The sequence below is a fragment of the Glycine soja genome, chromosome 19 (assembly GCF_004193775.1).
Source record: "Glycine soja cultivar W05 chromosome 19, ASM419377v2, whole genome shotgun sequence".
Taxonomy (NCBI): Eukaryota; Viridiplantae; Streptophyta; class Magnoliopsida; order Fabales; family Fabaceae; genus Glycine; species Glycine soja.
The window spans coordinates 39,431,692-39,449,160 of record NC_041020.1 but is presented as its reverse complement, the minus strand read 5'-3'; the positions used below and the strand labels follow the sequence as shown (position 1 = coordinate 39,449,160).

The window sequence follows — 17,469 nt, the reverse complement described above, 5'->3', positions numbered from 1 at the left end:
TATAAGCTTTGCATAAGCTATTCATATAAGCTATCTTAGAGAACTTGTAAAAATAAGTTAAAAACATCATATATATTGATTAGTTATAAGATATTTTTGTAAGTTCTTCCAAACACTTTCGCAAACACTTAACATATGATCTTAATCATAAGGTATTTTTATAAGTCCAAAAAAGTTTTTTATAATAAGTTCTTCCAATTGGGGCCTTAGTTATTTGATTTGAGGATGTGTTTAATAAATTCATATTGAAAATTTTTGAATGATATGAACTAATCTACAACTAACACGTATCATATATTCAAAATGCATGAGGCTATCTGGAGTTCTTAACAAGTTCGTGAGAGTGTCATGGTGAGCTCTACTAGGGTTTTTGAGAAAGGAAAGACTAGTTGTGTCTTTTCGAGCTAGGAGGGTGATTTTCTTAACCGTTGTACGAAAAGGGTGAAGGGAGGATAGGTGATGAGAGAAAACGTGGTGAGGTGACCATCGACGGCATTGTCATGGGAGGTATCGTACGTAACTCCATATATGTATAAACTAATTATGAAGCCTATATTGGAGGCGGGGTGTTTGAATGTATAACTCAGAGAATATGACTAAGGTTAAAGAGGGTATGGTCCAGTGAAGCATTGTGAATTTGTGATGGTTCTGTAATTCCTCTTAGCGATAAGGAAATAAATTTATGGACAAGCCCATGAAAAAAATACGCTAGTTGTTAAGGTGTTAGAGGAAATAATTAGTTTCCTCACTTTGGAATCAAAACTTCAGAGGAATTGCACTACGAATGGTATTTATTATTGATATGTACAATTAATGGCTTTTCCTGATTAGTTTTTAGTAGTGGGGAAAATTATAAATTTGCCTTACTGGATGATACTTGGATGGTCGTATAACCCTTGGGAATTATGAAGATTAATCATTTGATTTCAGTTCATTCTCAAGGTGAAATTGCTCAAATTTTTGTTGAATTGGATCATGATAAGCCTTTGGTCACTCTTATATTGTTAAAGATTATCGCTTTTTACTTAGAATATAAAGGTTTACATGCAATTTGCTTTTGGTGTATGTGGGTGATTTGGGCACAAAGAGGATCAATGTACTGAGTTCACAGGCAACTGTAATAATTAGGGATGCTTAAAAAAATTTATTGGAATTGTAACTGAACCTAAATCAAATTTGTTTGTACCCTTAACTAATTCAAGAAAAAAATAGTGCATTATTTTATAAAATCAATTCAGTTAATCAAATTATTTTTACAAAACAGTTAGGTTAGTTGAATTGATTTTTATTTAATTTTTTTATTATTTATAAAAAATAATTCAAAAACTAGTTTAAAACTGGTTCAACTTTTAAAATTAGTTTAAAACTGATTAAAAATTAGTTCAATTCAGAATCAATTTTTTTAAAATCAGTTTAATTTTAAATTAGTTTCTAAATCAATTTGACTGTTTGGATATAAAATCAAACTGGGTAAAATAGTTTGAAACCAATTCGATTCAATTTTTTTATCGAATTAGTTTTTGCACACCCCTACTAATAATCAAGGAGGAAATCTGGATATGTAGATGCATTAAAATATTGGAGAAAGGACTTTATGGTCCATAATGGTCTTACTCAACTTAAACAAAATTATTTTCGATAGAAAATACTTATGAGTAAACCAAAAAAAATAATCAAGAGGAAAATAAGATGTCTAAGGTATCAATGAGGTATCCAATGCAACCATGCAAAAGGAGCCAAGGGTTAACACCAGCCCTACTTTCTAATCTAATGCAAAACAAAAATATTATGGATAAAAAAAAAATCAACGAATCCCTACAAAGTAATTAGGGTCCTTGGTTAATTGTTCGATGTAATAATACGTAAAATAAGGTGGTTACACAAAGTATTAAATATTCTTCCAAAATTGCTTTGATGAAATGTAGTGCGAAAAATGTCTTGGTCTTGTCTCATAATCCAAAGAAACCGTCCAATCATTAGCATTAATTGCAAATGATTTGCATTAGGAAATAACTGCATTGACGATCGACAATAAGGGAGATCAAGCCAATCATGGAAACTCAAATGGAAACGCCTATTGTTGAAAGGCATTAGGATGAATCTTCAACAGCTTCATTGCTGAAATTAAGTAACGCGTTAAATGTTGATGCTAAACAGCCTCTGCAGTGCGTGAGAAACACAATTGAGGGGAAAACCTGCAGGAGGTAGAAAGTATGATATCAAATTGGTGGGGAAGTTATTGTCTTCTTTCGCTAAAGCTTTTCTTTAAGATCATTGTCATTTTTCCTTTTAGTTTCACATATTTGAATTCTTTTATAGATCAAGGGTAGTGCATCTTTTGTTTCTAAGCCATCATCTTAATGTTTATCTAGTCTATCGCTCTAGACTATGGATGTTGAAGTTGGCTTTGAGTTAGCTTTTGCAACAATAGATTTTATCCTTTTCTTGAGATTTCCTCAGCTTTGATCTAAATCATGGATTTATAACAAACCCGAAAGTTCATCTAACTTAAGTGTACTTAGATCTTTTACTTCCTAACTAAATGGATGGGATTAGGTTCTCAATGACTAAGTAATCTTCTGAGAAGTTTCAAGAACTAATCCTCTTTATATTGTAGTTTCTTCCCAAAGGTGTGTTTATTGTTATAGTTTGGAATTCAATAAAAAAAAAAAAAAAAAACATCGATGTTCTTCTTTTTTTTTCATCTTGAAACAGCTTATATTGGTGCACCAATTTGCAATCATTGTCCTTCTTACTTGGTTGGTTCCTTCAAGAGCAAGATCAGCTAGAGTATCCCACATTTTGTTTGAAATTTTATACTTCTACACATTGTCATATTCTGACTTTGATGAGACACATGTGATTATCTTATCTTTAAATCATATATATGTATCTAGTTAACATATTTTGCTTCATAGTCTCTTTTTTTAATTAAGAATAGGAATTCCAAAAGGAATTATAAGAATTAATTTCGTTATCAACAATGACAATAATTCTCAAGAGAGTATATAATGGCTTAATAAAAATTTCCGTTGTGTCTCTCTAATAGGGGTTATCTTAAAGAAAGTTGATGGACAAGAAATAGAAGCTCCTTCTAGGATTAATTTCTTGCTTGAATTAATATGTCATAACTCCAGTTGAATAATCTTTTTCCCTTACATTGCTAGGAGCTTTAGCCAATGGTTGAGACTTAATATTAACCACAAGATACACAAGGAAACACAAAAGGAAGGATTGAAATGTATTTCTTGAGTTTTATTCTGGTAAAAATTTCTCCTCCTATATATTATTAAGAAACTTGTGAAGGGCAGATGCATCCATCTAATAAGCAAGTTCATTTCCAAGAGTGATAGAGTGAAAAAGTTCTAGTCACTCTCTTCAAGAGAGTGTTGTATTTTCATTATACTTAGGAAGATTTGATACATAAGTAATGTTATATCTTATATATATCTTCATATAAATCTTCTTATACTTTATAAAAAAAAGTATAAATGAAAAAGTATATGCATTTAATGTTTTGAAAATATAATAAAATATATTTAATACTTACCATTAACATTATCAAATTCGAGAATCTGCATGTGGAAACTCCATAGGCTTCATTCATAACCCCATAATAGTCTATTTTATATATAAAATTAATAATAAAATATTTATAAATATTATATCAATTGAATATTTCAATAATATAATATAGCAAATAGTAAATCATAAATTTTACAATACTTAAATAACTAAATCTAGTATCACATCATTATTAGATAATAGCTTGCAGAAGTGATAGTAAGGTAGAGTATTCTTATTGAAAGTTTGATGTTGGATTAGAAGTGAGGTTTCTTCGATTCACGAATAACACACCAAATACAGGCATGTTGAACCTAAACGCACATAGTTGACTTGGTTTATTTATTTTTTAACTTGTTGACTAAATGATAAACTCGAAAGTCTATAAAGTTTGCATAAAATTTACTCATAATCTATCAAAAAAAGAATTTGTACACAAGTCAACTAATAAAGGACAACTGATCGAACTCGTAAATTCATAAGAGCTAACGAGATAATTCAAGAGTTTGATAACCATACTTACAATATAAAAGAAGTAGAAAAATATACATTATAGGAGGATTTAGAATTATTCTTTATAAATATTGTATATTATTTTAGTTAGTTAATATTAGAGAGAGATTTTCTTTTGTATTAAGAAAGTCATTATAATCATTCTTGTAATAATGGAGACATTTTGTTGAACCAGCTATCGTGATTTTTCTTTCATATTAAGAGGGTTTATCGTGTTAAAAGATTTCTTAAAATCATTCTTTTACTCTTACATTATTTCTTCTATTACTCATTTTAATTAGTTAGGGAGAAAAAAATTAGTTTATTTTGCTAAAAGTTATAGTGAAAATTTCAGTGGTTTGTTACGAACTAGATGTAGTTCAAGTAGTTAATAAACGTCTGTATTTTTTTTCTCTCTATATCTCTTTTATTACTTAAGTTAATGTGTCCTATGAAAAGGGTAACTTGTTATTTGAAAAAGATTTTTATATAGAGGGTATTTGGATATATACAGGCTAGAATAACTAAAAGCTTTTCTTTTGATATAAGTTATTTCTTGCTTAGAAGTAAAGATGTCAAAACAAATTACTTGACTCGGTGTAGGCCGACTTAATGCAAGTTGCGAGCTAGCTATACAAGTTGGATGTAAAAAAAAATGTTTATATTTAATTCAGACTCAAAATTTAAATTCCAAACCTTATATTTTATCGGAAAAATTCAAATTGATTCGACTAATTCAACCTATTTTGTCACTTTTACTTAAAGAGTTTTATAGTAAAGCTCATTTCAATTAACTTTGGAAGGGAAGTTAGAGTTAGTATCTTTTTTCCAAAAATGTTTATATTTAATTCAGACTCAAAATTTAAAATTCAAACCTTATATTTTATAGGACAAATTCAAATTGACTAGCCTAGTTCAACCTATTTTGCCACTTTTACTTAAACAGTTTTATATTGGAGCTCATTTCAATTAATTTTGTTTGGAAGGGAAGCTAGAGTTAGTATTTTTTTTTATCTCAAAGTTTTCAAGAAAATATGGATTAATTTTTCACTCTCCATGACGACCAAACATATATACAAATACTTTTTACCGAAAAATTATAAGGAAGTTAATTTTAAAAAAAAAAAGTTAAAATAAAAAAAATCTTTTATAAGATATCTTCAAACATTTTTTTTATAAATAATAGAGAAATTATTTTGTTAATTAACTTTAATAATATTTAATTTAAAAACATATTTTGTAATAATTTTAATTATATAAAAGTGATTTTGCTATTTCATCCAAACACTACCTAGCATTTTGAATAAGCACTTAAGTCAATATCATCTCAACACAAAATTAACTCATTTAGAAGTAACTTTACACATTAGACTTTTAGATAACCTCTTATCCTATAATCTCTTTCAGATAAACAAAATAGACTCATAATTTGCTTTTCATTATCTCCTCAAAACTAGTAGAAGTTCAATTGAGTTGTTTGATTATTTTAGACATATAATCTATAACTTTGGTTTTGTTTATATAAAATTTTCTATAAGAATTTAAAGGAAAATAAAAATAATTGATTAATTAAATTTTTCTCAAATTAAAATTAACTTGTGTATAAATCAATTTATAAAATTTCTCTTATTATTTATAAATTATGCATAAACTAATTTTAATTTATAAAAGAAACCTAACCATTTTATCTTCTTATTTTCTTATTCTATAAGTGTTTGTTGAAAAATATTATTTCAAAACTTGTTTGAGCTCTTGGGTTTTATTTCAGAAAAAATTGTTGCCAAGAAAATTTTAAAATTCCAATTCAATCCCTTTTTTTGTATTTGTTTTCTTTTTCAAAAGGATATATCTTTTAATAAACACATTAATTGATGGATCATCTTTATCGTCTTGCATGCAATTCCATCCATGTCGAAAGTACTTAGGCACTGCTAGCTTTAACGAGACATGGAGATTGGAGATTACTAAACATGGAAACAAGCAGGGAAGAGTTTCCAAAAGATCACAATAAAAAAAATAAAAAATAAAATCTATATAGGTTAGCTTTCTACTATGGTTTGGGACCACTTACACCAATACCTATTAAACAAAATCTGGAACCACATAAACCAAAACAAAGCCACTACGAAAAGAACATTTTTAAAATGAACATTTCTTTTTTATATGGAATCACACATGCTATTTAAAAATAAAATAACAAGATGCAACATTTTAAAGAAAACCATAAATAAAGAATAATGAAAAATGTATTTTTTTTTTTGTCTTGCTAACCAATATCATTAAGATATTGACTAAAAAACTAAAAAAAGAAAATATTTATTGTGAACATTACAGGAGAACATAAAAAAAATTATATACAACATAATTTTATATATTTCAATTTCATTTTAGTTCTTTAATTATTACTCTTACTGATTAGTATTTTTCATTTTTTTTTATCATTCAGAATGCTAAAGACGAAATACAAAGACACCAAGGACTAAGGTTAAACATGGAGAGTGTTAATTAGGGGCATATGATAGACGTGCCAGATTAAGAAAGGAAGGGCACTGGTGCATGAGAAAAAGAACCTTTTCTAGCCAAAAGATCCGCACAACAATTACCCTCTTTTTAAGTGTGTTGGATCCTTCTAAAAATATGTCTCTGATTGGTGCTTGACGTTCATCGCTCTCTCGACTTACATTGTGGTCTCTATCCTTCCAATTCTCGCACTTTTCTGTATCCTCATGCATGTTTCACGCACTTGTTTGCCTTCATCATAGGATTATCAATGTTTCTCGCACACGCTTCATTTGTATAAAAAAGTCATACGTTCAATAAATGTATATTATATTTATTGTGTTTAATAGATACTATAATAGCTATACTATGAGTATAATTGACTATCTGATAACATTAAATATTATGTTTTTAAAATATTATACATATATATACTCAAATTGAATAAGATTGTTGTATTAATTAAATATAATGTATTTATTGTTTTTAAAATATAATAAATATTTAAAACTAATTCATTTTAATGCTTATTTAAAATAATAAATATTAAATACTGTATATTTTAAATATATTATATAGTTAAATTAAACAACATCATTAATATATATATATATATATATATATATATATATGTACATTAATTTTTAATTGAGGTTACTACCCCTACCCCATGCAGGTATAGTTTTTTTTTTAAAAAAAAACGTAAACATAGGCATAAGAATGAGTGTTGTACTATTGTCTCCTTACACTATCCATTTTCATCCCTACCTTTCAATCAATTTTTACTTCTAGGATTCCTGCCACATTTTCCTCAACTAATCCTTTATTCCTTTTTTTTTTTTTTTGAAGGAACCCTTTTCCTTAATCTATTGTCTGTTATAAATTTTTAATACTTTACTTAATAGAATGAAAGTCGGCTGATTAATTTTCCATTTATGACTTATACTTAATAGATATTAATGATCATGCTTATTCTTTTCTTTATCCCATATTTGGAATAATCTTTTTGAAATGATATTCAAATTATTTAAATAATGGAATTGTTTAATAAAAAATCAAATATAATGTACAAAGATGTATATATTGCCATACATTAAAATATTAATTCACTTTAAAGGCATAAGGTATGCTTTGAAAAATCTAAATTTATTAGTAGAGTAGAAATGTAATTAGATACTAAGTTATATTATAAATTCTAATATTAAAAAAGATTAAACTCCCGTAAAATGTTCAGGTATATAGAAATTATTGCAATTGGCATATTCTTCCCATTGTGGATTCTACAAGCACATAAGCTCTTGCAATTCCCTTTGGATGAACAACAGTACTAATGAAGTCAATTACAATGCTTGCAAAAATTGGCAAAACAATTTTTTCATTGCATGAACCATTTCTACTTCCAACTTGGGGAGAAAATCTTAATCTTGTATAACACTGTCTCTCTCAATGTGTATAAAAAAAAATACAATCCGCCACTATTTTCCATTACAATGGCAGCCAATGTGCCCAAAAGGAAGAAATAAGAACAGATTAGAGGTAAAAAAGAATAATGAAAATGCTAGCAAAATCTCCTCTGTATGATTTCTACACTAAACCTAGGATCTATACCTGAAATTTACATAAGCGCTTGGGTAATGATCGGGAAAAACCCTAAGAATCCAAAAACTGGAATGCCCATCATGACAGCCAGAAGAGCTTCTATGATATGTCTTGAGTAAGTTTTCCCCAAAAGTCAAGAATTGGATTATCTTCAAAATAAATTCTGGCAACGGCAAGGAGTCAGTCAAAAAACTAGGATATAATAAGGTCAGCATGATCAAGGCTGGGTGGAGATAATGGTGGGATTGCAGATGGGAGTGAGTCATCTATAACTTCCAAAATTCTTCTTGCAGTTGCTTGGGATAATCCACCAGCATCAATTTTTCTAGAAGATATAATTTCTGATCTGGAATTCCTGGTAGAATTGCTACTCTCAACAGATTGTAAAAAATTGTCTTTGGATAACTTTGTTTGAGCAGCTTTTGCAATCAGAGAGCTAAAAACACCAGATTCCTTCAGACTTTGAATAATAATCTGCAAAGATAAATTTTGGTTGGAAAAGTTATGAATGTTTTCAAATAACTATGCAGAAGATAACTAGGTAAATTAGTTGGAGAGAAACCAGAAAGCAAATTTCAGGCATGTGAACTTACCATGGGAGCATAAATACGAGTCAAGATGCCTTTCCTCATAAGTTTCATGAAGAGTGCTTTGTCGGTCCACACAATGCGTTCACGATACCTAAATGAAAAGAAAAGGCCCATTTAAGAGATGATAAATTAAGACTTAAAACCAAGTCAAATATGCGAGCTTGTCGCCATGTATGTGTATGTTAAGTTTAAGGACAATGTAATTTGTAAATGATAAAGCATATAGAATTTATCTTGCTTAGCATTTGCAAATATCCATTACATGAACAAACTATCTAATTATCATGATTTTAAAAAACAGCATATATTCAACAACAAATTCAACTGCTTGTCCACCCCCAACACCCCATGAATAATAATAATAATAATAATAATAAGATCAATACCTTAGTAAAATCTAAGTAATTGATTTCATATCACTACTTACCATTGAAGCATTTCTTCCTCAGTTGCAGTTGAAGCAATTATGAATGCCTACATCAAACATACAAGAGTCATGTCAGACTAAATATAATCATAAATGGCTATCCCTTAAAATGCACACAGGCTAACATGCTAGGAAGTAAAACAAAAACATAATTAAAATAAGGCTAGCCATCTAGAAAATAGGAGGAAAGGGTATTTCAGAATACAACTAGTAAACAAGAAAAGAACTAATTCTGATTCTAAGAAAAAATCTGAGGGAATCTCACATAACCATGCACAAAAATAACAACAAACAAAAGTTATGTTCTGATTCAACTAGGATACCTTAGGGTGGCCTTAAACAAACATCAAAATCCAACATGCAACAAGTATAAGAATGTAATGCAAATAATAATTTACTCATCAACCTACAAGAAATTGGTAACAAGAATACTTGAAGGCAACTATAACTCACAGATCTATCAAAATCCAACATGAAGCATCTTTTAAGATCTTCTTTTGTAGGCTTGCAGCCACACCTATCACGTCTTGAAGTCAAATCAGAAAATTTGGTGTAGGTGTAATGCAGAACAGCAGCTTCTTCCAATTTTATCTCACTGATGAATGATTTGTCATACAGATCAGTGCAAAATATAGACATAGAAACAATGCATTCTTCACTAATAATTACTAACATAGGGCTTTAAATAGTTTATTCAAATGATTCACAAGCAAATTAACAGCAGTAAGAAGCTACCAAGTATTTCAGACAAAAGATTAAACAGAAGAGAAAAGCTAACAGTCCACTCTCTAACACACTTCTTTCAACACAATATCGTTGGGTGAAATTTATAAGACCTACAAAACAATGAGGCCTGCACAAGATAGAGTGTATTGCTGGCATGGCAGATTAGGAAGTTAAATCAATATGAGAATAACAGTTTACAGTAAACTTGAAATCAGCATACCCATAAATTTCTTATGATCAACCTTTGAGCAGGTCAACAGGGCATCTATTAAACTCCAAAATACAAGCAGATCCAGCAAGACCTACTCTTCACTATAAAATAATTGGTAATAAAAATGCAAATATATGCACATGTATTATCTAATGCACACTCATAAATTAATGACAGGCAGGATCAACATACTTAGGTGCCTTCATATAGTTGTGCCATCTGTGGGCACCATTAGGACGGAGATGATCCTGAATTCTGGCAGCTGCTTTCCCATTTCCGTAAGTAAGGAAATAGTTAGGATTTCCACGAGTTGCTTCTTTGTAATTTCCAAAATATACATCCTTAGGAAGATGGTCATAGTTCTTCTTGAACATTGAAACCTATGATGACATTGCAAGTTAAACATGTCAATAAATATACTTGGTTTCAAAAAGGATGAAAGAGTTGGAACAAAGAGCAACAATCAACACAATTAACAAAAAGACTACAAGACATGGTAAAAATCTGGATCGACAACAATAGCTTTTACCCCAAAAGATGCTTTTTTATTTTTATTTAATTTAATTATAAAAAAAAACCTTAGAAATTGCAAGTCTGCAACAGCCACATCGCAAGTTCGGTAACAATATATCATTAACCAACCAAATACCACCAATTCATATGAAAGTGAATGCAAAGTGGATTTGGTTTATGTTTATATAATTTGTACTAGTATGAAGTAGATACTGCTTAATAAAGTATATTCTAACAAGTTGATGGTTTCTGAATCACATTATTCTACAAGTTGATGGCCTTTGCCTCATATCTGTTCAATAGACATCATTAAAACTTAAAAGACTCTTGCAATGAAGTTCTAAACAAAGCGTCTTAGTTAGCTAAAAACACATCATTTCTACACTGTAAACATTACATAAAAGATTCTTTGTAAAACATATACAGAACTCTTTGAATGCCCATGCATGTCTGCTTTTGTATGTCTACATAAAATATGTGTGCAAGTTTTGATTGCCTCATTTATTTACGAGATAAATTTTAAAATGTTTGCAATTCATGTTCAGTGAGTATTTTATTTTCCACACACACAACAATATGGCACAACAAAGACAACAAACTTCTGATAATTAATAGATCCCCCCACCCATAAAAACAAAAAGAAAAAGAAGTTACAAACATGAACTAAATTTATAATCATCTTCAAACAACATCAATTGAATTATCTGTTACCTCACTGAAAGGCTCCTTGATATCATCTCGCTCCACACTGCTTTCCTGAAACAAATAACATTCCAGAAGTTAAAAATATCAATGAATATCAAAAGGGCAAAAATGATATTAACTTCAGGATTTAAATAAAATCCATGCACTCACGTAATTTGGAAAAATGACCATATCAACATTTCCAGGCACATCTGCTAACAACTGTCTTAAAGAATACTCTTGCGTTCCTGCTGGATGCATCAGCTCATCAGTATCCAGATGAATTATCCAATCCATTCCAGAATCCTAAAGAAAAAATACCGTCCCAAAAAAAATTTGAGATCATAAAAAGATAAACTACAATGTTGAAGGTACGATAGTAAATAATCCAATAAAAGAAATCATAATTCATACCCTTGCCATGACAATAGCCATTTCCATGTTCAAAGATTGCTTCACAAACAACTCATAATTACATGGTTTGTAGAAGAAGGTTGCCAACCATGTCTCATTCCATATTCGGCTGAAGTAATAAAGAAATATGCAAATAAGGAACAAATCATCCTATCAAAATACTTGGAAACATTTTGGAGAGGTTGCAAAATTTAGCATATAATTTTAAAACCCAGAAACTCCACATGAATAAAATATCTAAGAAGACAATTAGAAACTACTGATCTCAATATCTTAAGCTATGAGTGAAACAAGAAGCCAATAATGGATAAAGTGCTAAACCAACCCAACATCTTAGATGTACAAGTTATATCATAATCCATAATTCTATATAAAAGAGAGCAAAGTTCAGAATGCTTGGCTCCCAATATTGTTAGGATGTTCTTCACAACTAGAACCCTAGCACTGTACCAAGAGTGCAAGGCTTGCTTTCTTATAATCATTTTTTTTAATATGTAAACTACTGACAGGACATAAATCACAAAGATGAATGGGTATTCATAATAAGGAAAGAAAAATAATGAAGGGTAAACTTGACAATTAAAAAAAGGTTTAATGTCTGATAATTGAGATAAAAGAATGGGTATAAAGCAATAGAGCCCTTGACCAATCAAGCTTTAGTCTAATGCCAAAGAATCATTTGACCAAAAAAGAGTTTAACTGTTCAAGCCATGATTCAACTGTTCAATGTTGATTTCATTTTTAAAAAAATATTATGTGGATCAGAACCTGAATCACATCAATTACCTATATGACAGTAAGATCTCATAGGACAAGCATTTGATCACATCCATATTCTGAATCTCAGCATCATGTCCCCAAATTGGAATACATTTAGATAAGACAACCCAGAACAAATTTTCCATAAAAAATGCAAGAGACTATAGCAATCCACATCAGAAACAGTTATTTATTGGATAACTAAAACACAAACCTCCACCAATGATCTGAATCAACAAACTAAACACAAATCAAGCCAGATCCAGATCGCGTGTCAAAATTCAACCTCAGAAAAACATACTAGCACAGAAGTACACTTCAATAAAACAGTCAGCACTGTCGAAACAATTTTGTTTTTTTCTCATTCAAATTACATGAAGATTTCAAATCCCATATACTCCACAAGTTCCCTTCAATCAACAAGTCACAACACTCAACAAAGCAAAAAAAAAAAGGCCTTTCCTTTCCAAAAAAAAATATATGAGTGTGTGTGCGCGCGTGTGTGTGTGTGTATACATACCTTTTAGCTTGCTGCTCCTCTAACTCCCTTGTTCTATATACAATCTTCACCCCCTGATTAAAAAAAAAAAAAAAAAACACCTTTTAATCAACCGAAAAAATAAAAAAAAAATTGAAAAAAACATGAGAATTTCTACGTGATAAGAAAGAAAGAAAGGAATTTGAGCTCACGGGAATGGTCTCTAAAACCCTAGTGACATTAGGCGACGCGGCCTTCCCTTCGACGAAAAGGAGAAAACTTGAAACTCCGATGACCTTGTGGTAGAAGATCCACGGCAGCGTCTGCTCCAACCCCGCGGAAGTGCTCGTTGTAATACATATCTGAATTCCAAGAGAGAGAGGAAAAAATCAATTCAATGAATCAGGATTTGTAAACGGTGAATTTTTAGAAAGAGGGGAATTGAAGGTAGGGTTTGGGTTTATAATGGGGACCTTGGGGGAGAGGTTAGAGGAGAAATCGAAGGTCCAGTCGCGGAAGTAAGGGAAGGAAGGGTTGTAGGATTGGGAGAGAGGGTTCTTGCCGCAATCGGAGTGGTGGCGGAGGGAGGGAACGGCGGTGGCCATGCCGGGGAACTGGTCGTGATCGGGTGACCAGCGGGTGACGGGGTCAGTGACGCCGCCGCGCCATTGGAGGACGAAGGCGAGGGTGGCGAGAGTCAAGGGGAGGACGGTGAGGAGTAAGAGGAGACGTGAGGAGGGTTGTTGGTGGTGCAGCTGTGATTGTCTGTGGGAGTGTGCACCGGCCATCGGTAGAATCGAACGAACAGAGGATGAGAATGATGACATTACGACAATGTTGTTTGTTAATATATATAATGTTTGGTGTGTCTGTGTGTCGTGTTGGTGAGGGGAGGGAGAGAATGAAAGGAAAAAAAAAAAAAAGAAAAAAAGAAGAGAGACGACGACTCCCTCCAAAGTCGAAACTGAAGACATACACGTTAGAAATAACAACAACGACTCAAGAAGTCGTTTTGTCGTTACCATTTTCACTTCTACAACTCACTTTTTTTAACATTTTACTAAAAATGTAAATGTCTTTGTGAGATAAGATTAATGAAAGCTGGAATAGCTCAGTTGGTTAGAGCGTGTGGCTGTTAACCACAAGGTCGGAGGTTCAAGCCCTCCTTCTAGCGTTCGTTCTACTTTTTTAAAAGCGTAATTCACAATTTTAATTTTGCATATATTGTACTTTCTATGTTTATTGTTAGCATGAGATGTTTTCTTTCTTTTTATTAACCAGGGGAATGTGCCTCTAAAATTTTTAAATAATAAATTAAAAACCAAAAAAAAAGTTGAATACAGTTAGTAGAAAAACTATTAAGATAGAAATAGTGAAAAATCTGAAAGTTTAAAAAATGATTTAAGAATAAAATTACCTAATCAAATATGCACACCAAATAAAAGTATTTTCTTTATTAAATGCAGAAGGTATAAGTCAAAGTTTGTGAAAATCTACTTTAGTTTGGTTTTAAAAATTTATGCCAGTTTAAGTTTGTTACGGAAAAAAATTTATGACAGTTTAAATGGTCAGAAAGCGAAACAATAAAGTAAAGTCAATTTTCACAAATTTGACTTATGACTTACATTATATCGGTGAAGTTTTTAATGAGTATACTATTTTAGTAGTAATTTAAAAACCAAATGCCTTGTTTTAGTAAGAAAAAATCATTAATATCTTCTGTTCATGATTTTATTTTTTTACTTTTTGTTTATGGCAGGTTTGAAAAGGATTGCAAAATTGTGATCGCCTGATGGCTAACTTTCCTCTTTTGAATTGAGATTTTTTTTTTTGGGTTTCCTTTTCAATTGAGATTTGGTAAGGTGGACTATTGGAGATGGTGGCACCCATCGATATGGGTAACAGCATCAAATGTAGTAGGTTTGCTGGAATTGGAAATGGCATCTTTCTATTTTTACTTTTGTTAATTATAATCATTATTATGGTTGCATTTTAGTGGGGTGAAATTAAAAGGGAGATCTCCTTCGATGGTTTTGGTTAGTATTAACTACTAATAACGATGAATTAATGTTATTACATGAAAGATGTGATATCGATCAATCTTTATGGTACAAGTACCCCCATACTTGAGTATCCCAAAAAAAAAAAAACCCATACTTGCACATAGATAGGGCCGAATGTGGCAACAACCATAGGCAATTGACATTGAATAAATGATACAAGATTTCCCTCAAAAAGGCCATAGTAGAATTAGACACAAAAGTTTTCATCTTCAAAAGGATTTAAAGTGGTGGATAACATGTCACTTTATTGAACCTTCGGTCTTTAGCACGAGGTGCATCCCATACAATATAGGTGGATTTTCTAGGAGATTCCTAGAGAGCTAAAAACTTTATTAAAAACCATATTAGCAACTCTTTCATCTACCTTTTCTAAAAGCTTGTGTGCTTTTTTTCATTTTGAATTAACCCAACATTTTTTAATTTAGACCACTTCTTAGAAGAAAAGAAATCACGAATTAAACATACGATTTCGAAGAATTTGGATTTGCAAAATCTTGTAAGTTTTTTTTCCTCTGATTCGCGTTGGTTATGCCTTCATTAAAACCATATTAGTATCTCTTTCATTTGCCTTTTTAAAAGTTTTTTTTGTGCTTTTTTATATTTGGAATTAACCCAACTTTCGCTTGACCACTTTTGATGAAAATCACAGTTTGAAGTTACGATTTCGAAGAATTTGGATTTGCAAAATCTCGTTTTCTTCTACCCCTTGTTTCCTTTGGTCATGCCCATGGTAAGATTCTGCAGGCTATACATGGCAATGAAATGTGCTGAAAATCGTGATAAATTTAAAATGAGAAGGAATGTATTCTTTTTAATAACATGTTGACCAAGGATAAATAACTTTTTCTATTTAATTTGTGCTTGTAATAAGAGAAAAATTAGGACAGGAAGATTCATGTAATTATTAGGTATAATTACTTTCTTTGATTCTCTAGCCTTATTTTCTATTTTCAGTTTGTTCCTCTCTCATTTTTTGGTTATTTGTCCTTTTATTGGTTTCAAATTAGTCTAATTTATCTTTTATGGTTGTAATAAACTGCCACGATTGATATTTTTAAGAAACAAAGATTGTCATAATTTATAAATTATATAAGATTAAAACTAAATAAAATATAGAAAATCAAAATCCAACGAAAAAAGTTAAAATACCAAATCAAAACCAAAAAGTAAATTAGAGCTCAAGAACTAATCTGGCCTAATTATAATAACAGAAACAAATCTATGTTTGCCTAAAAGCAAGAGAATAGTAAATAGTAGCGGCTTATGAACGGAAGTAAAGGGAAATAAAAGGTTAAATCGAAATAAGATTTCATTAATTTTTCAACTTAATTTCTATAGTTTTTTTCCTTTCTAAATCGGTCATTATATGCATTTTAAAAACCTACTAAGCATCTTTAACAAGGTTACTTAAATGTGTTGCTTTTAAAGTTAAGTAATATTGCTTTAAAAAATTTCATTAAAGTGGATGGCTTACTGAGTTATTTATATAAATAATCATTGTTTAATTGATTATACAAGAAAAAATAATTTTTTTCAATTTAAAATTTAATATGACTCAACTTAATTATTTATTCTAATAAATTTAGCATTAAAATAATTTTTTGTGTAAAATTTTTTAATTTGTGTAATATTATAAACTACTCGTCAATTTAAGATAAATAATTTATTTAACCAATTATCCGTTATAAATTATCTAATGTAAATATATAATACTATCACGTAGTTAGTTGTGTAAATTTATTTGTCCAATTACAGATGTTTATTTAGGGAAGAAGGAAAAAAAAATGCCACCTTTTGTGGTATTAAGACCGTCTCTTTAGTAAAAGTTAAAGATTAATTCATATTTGAGGCATTGAATTCATCAAAGTAAAATTAATCTCTTATAAGTAAAATTTGTACCTATCAACATAGCTAGAATAAAACTCTAATTAACACATTTAAAGACACGGTTATCTATTTCTTGTAAATACTTCTTCATTTTAGGCATCATCATTATATTCAAACAAAGGATCCTAAGTTACTACTAGAAGTACCTCATTCTGATTTTTTTGATGTTTTAATTTTTATTATTTTCTTAAAGCAATTGATGTTTTTGAATTTCAAAGTCTAACTAATGTATTTTTTTAAATATACTTTTATTTAATATCTACTAGTAGTGGACGTACCAAAGTTAAGGCATTAAATAAGGATATTTTAATTTTAATACATCAATTTTCAGTGTCTTTAAATGTTTCTTAATTTGTGTGTAACAATTTTAAACATAAAAAAATATAAGAAGATAAGTTAATACTACCTTCAATTTTATATATAAACAACAAATGATATATTTTTTGTTCTAATTATATGCAATAATGATCAATTTTTAAACTTATTCAGAGTTAAATATTTTTTATATCCTTAATTTATTGTTAATTTTATTCATTAGACACTCACTAGGTAGACTATGAGTA

At 30.0% G+C, this 17,469-nt stretch overlaps 1 protein-coding gene and 1 non-coding gene across 2 annotated transcripts; one reads left to right on the top strand and one right to left on the bottom strand.

The window, feature by feature from the left end:
• Positions 1 to 7,899: 7,899 nt before the first annotated feature.
• On the bottom strand, positions 7,900 to 13,925 carry LOC114400619 (glycosyltransferase-like At2g41451). Its single transcript, XM_028363153.1, has 11 exons — positions 13,430 to 13,925; positions 13,169 to 13,318; positions 12,999 to 13,051; positions 11,720 to 11,828; positions 11,477 to 11,611; positions 11,333 to 11,377; positions 10,301 to 10,488; positions 9,625 to 9,766; positions 9,172 to 9,218; positions 8,748 to 8,835; positions 7,900 to 8,628 (listed from the first exon to the last, which is right to left on the bottom strand). The coding sequence occupies exons 1-11, from the start codon at positions 13,781 to 13,783 to the stop codon at positions 8,347 to 8,349; spliced, it is 1,593 nt and encodes a 530-aa protein (XP_028218954.1). The 5' UTR covers positions 13,784 to 13,925; the 3' UTR covers positions 7,900 to 8,346.
• A 131-nt stretch (positions 13,926 to 14,056) lies between these two features.
• TRNAN-GUU lies at positions 14,057 to 14,130 on the top strand. The gene has a single exon. It is a non-coding gene; the product is annotated as a tRNA-Asn (tRNA).
• The last annotated feature ends 3,339 nt before the right edge of the window (positions 14,131 to 17,469 follow it).

Bases quoted from the DNA above. Each gene is read 5' to 3' on its own strand.
- LOC114400619 (XM_028363153.1), bottom strand. From the start codon at position 13,783: ATGTCATCATTCTCATCCTCTGTTCGTTCGATTCTACCGATGGCCGGT. The intron at 11,378-11,476 runs GTGAGTGCATGG...TATTTGTTTCAG, and splicing joins TGGTCATTTTTCCAAATTAC to GAAAGCAGTGTGGAGCGAGA. The intron at 9,219-9,624 runs GTGAGTTATAGT...TGTTTGATGTAG, and splicing joins TGTTGGATTTTGATAGATCT to GCATTCATAATTGCTTCAAC.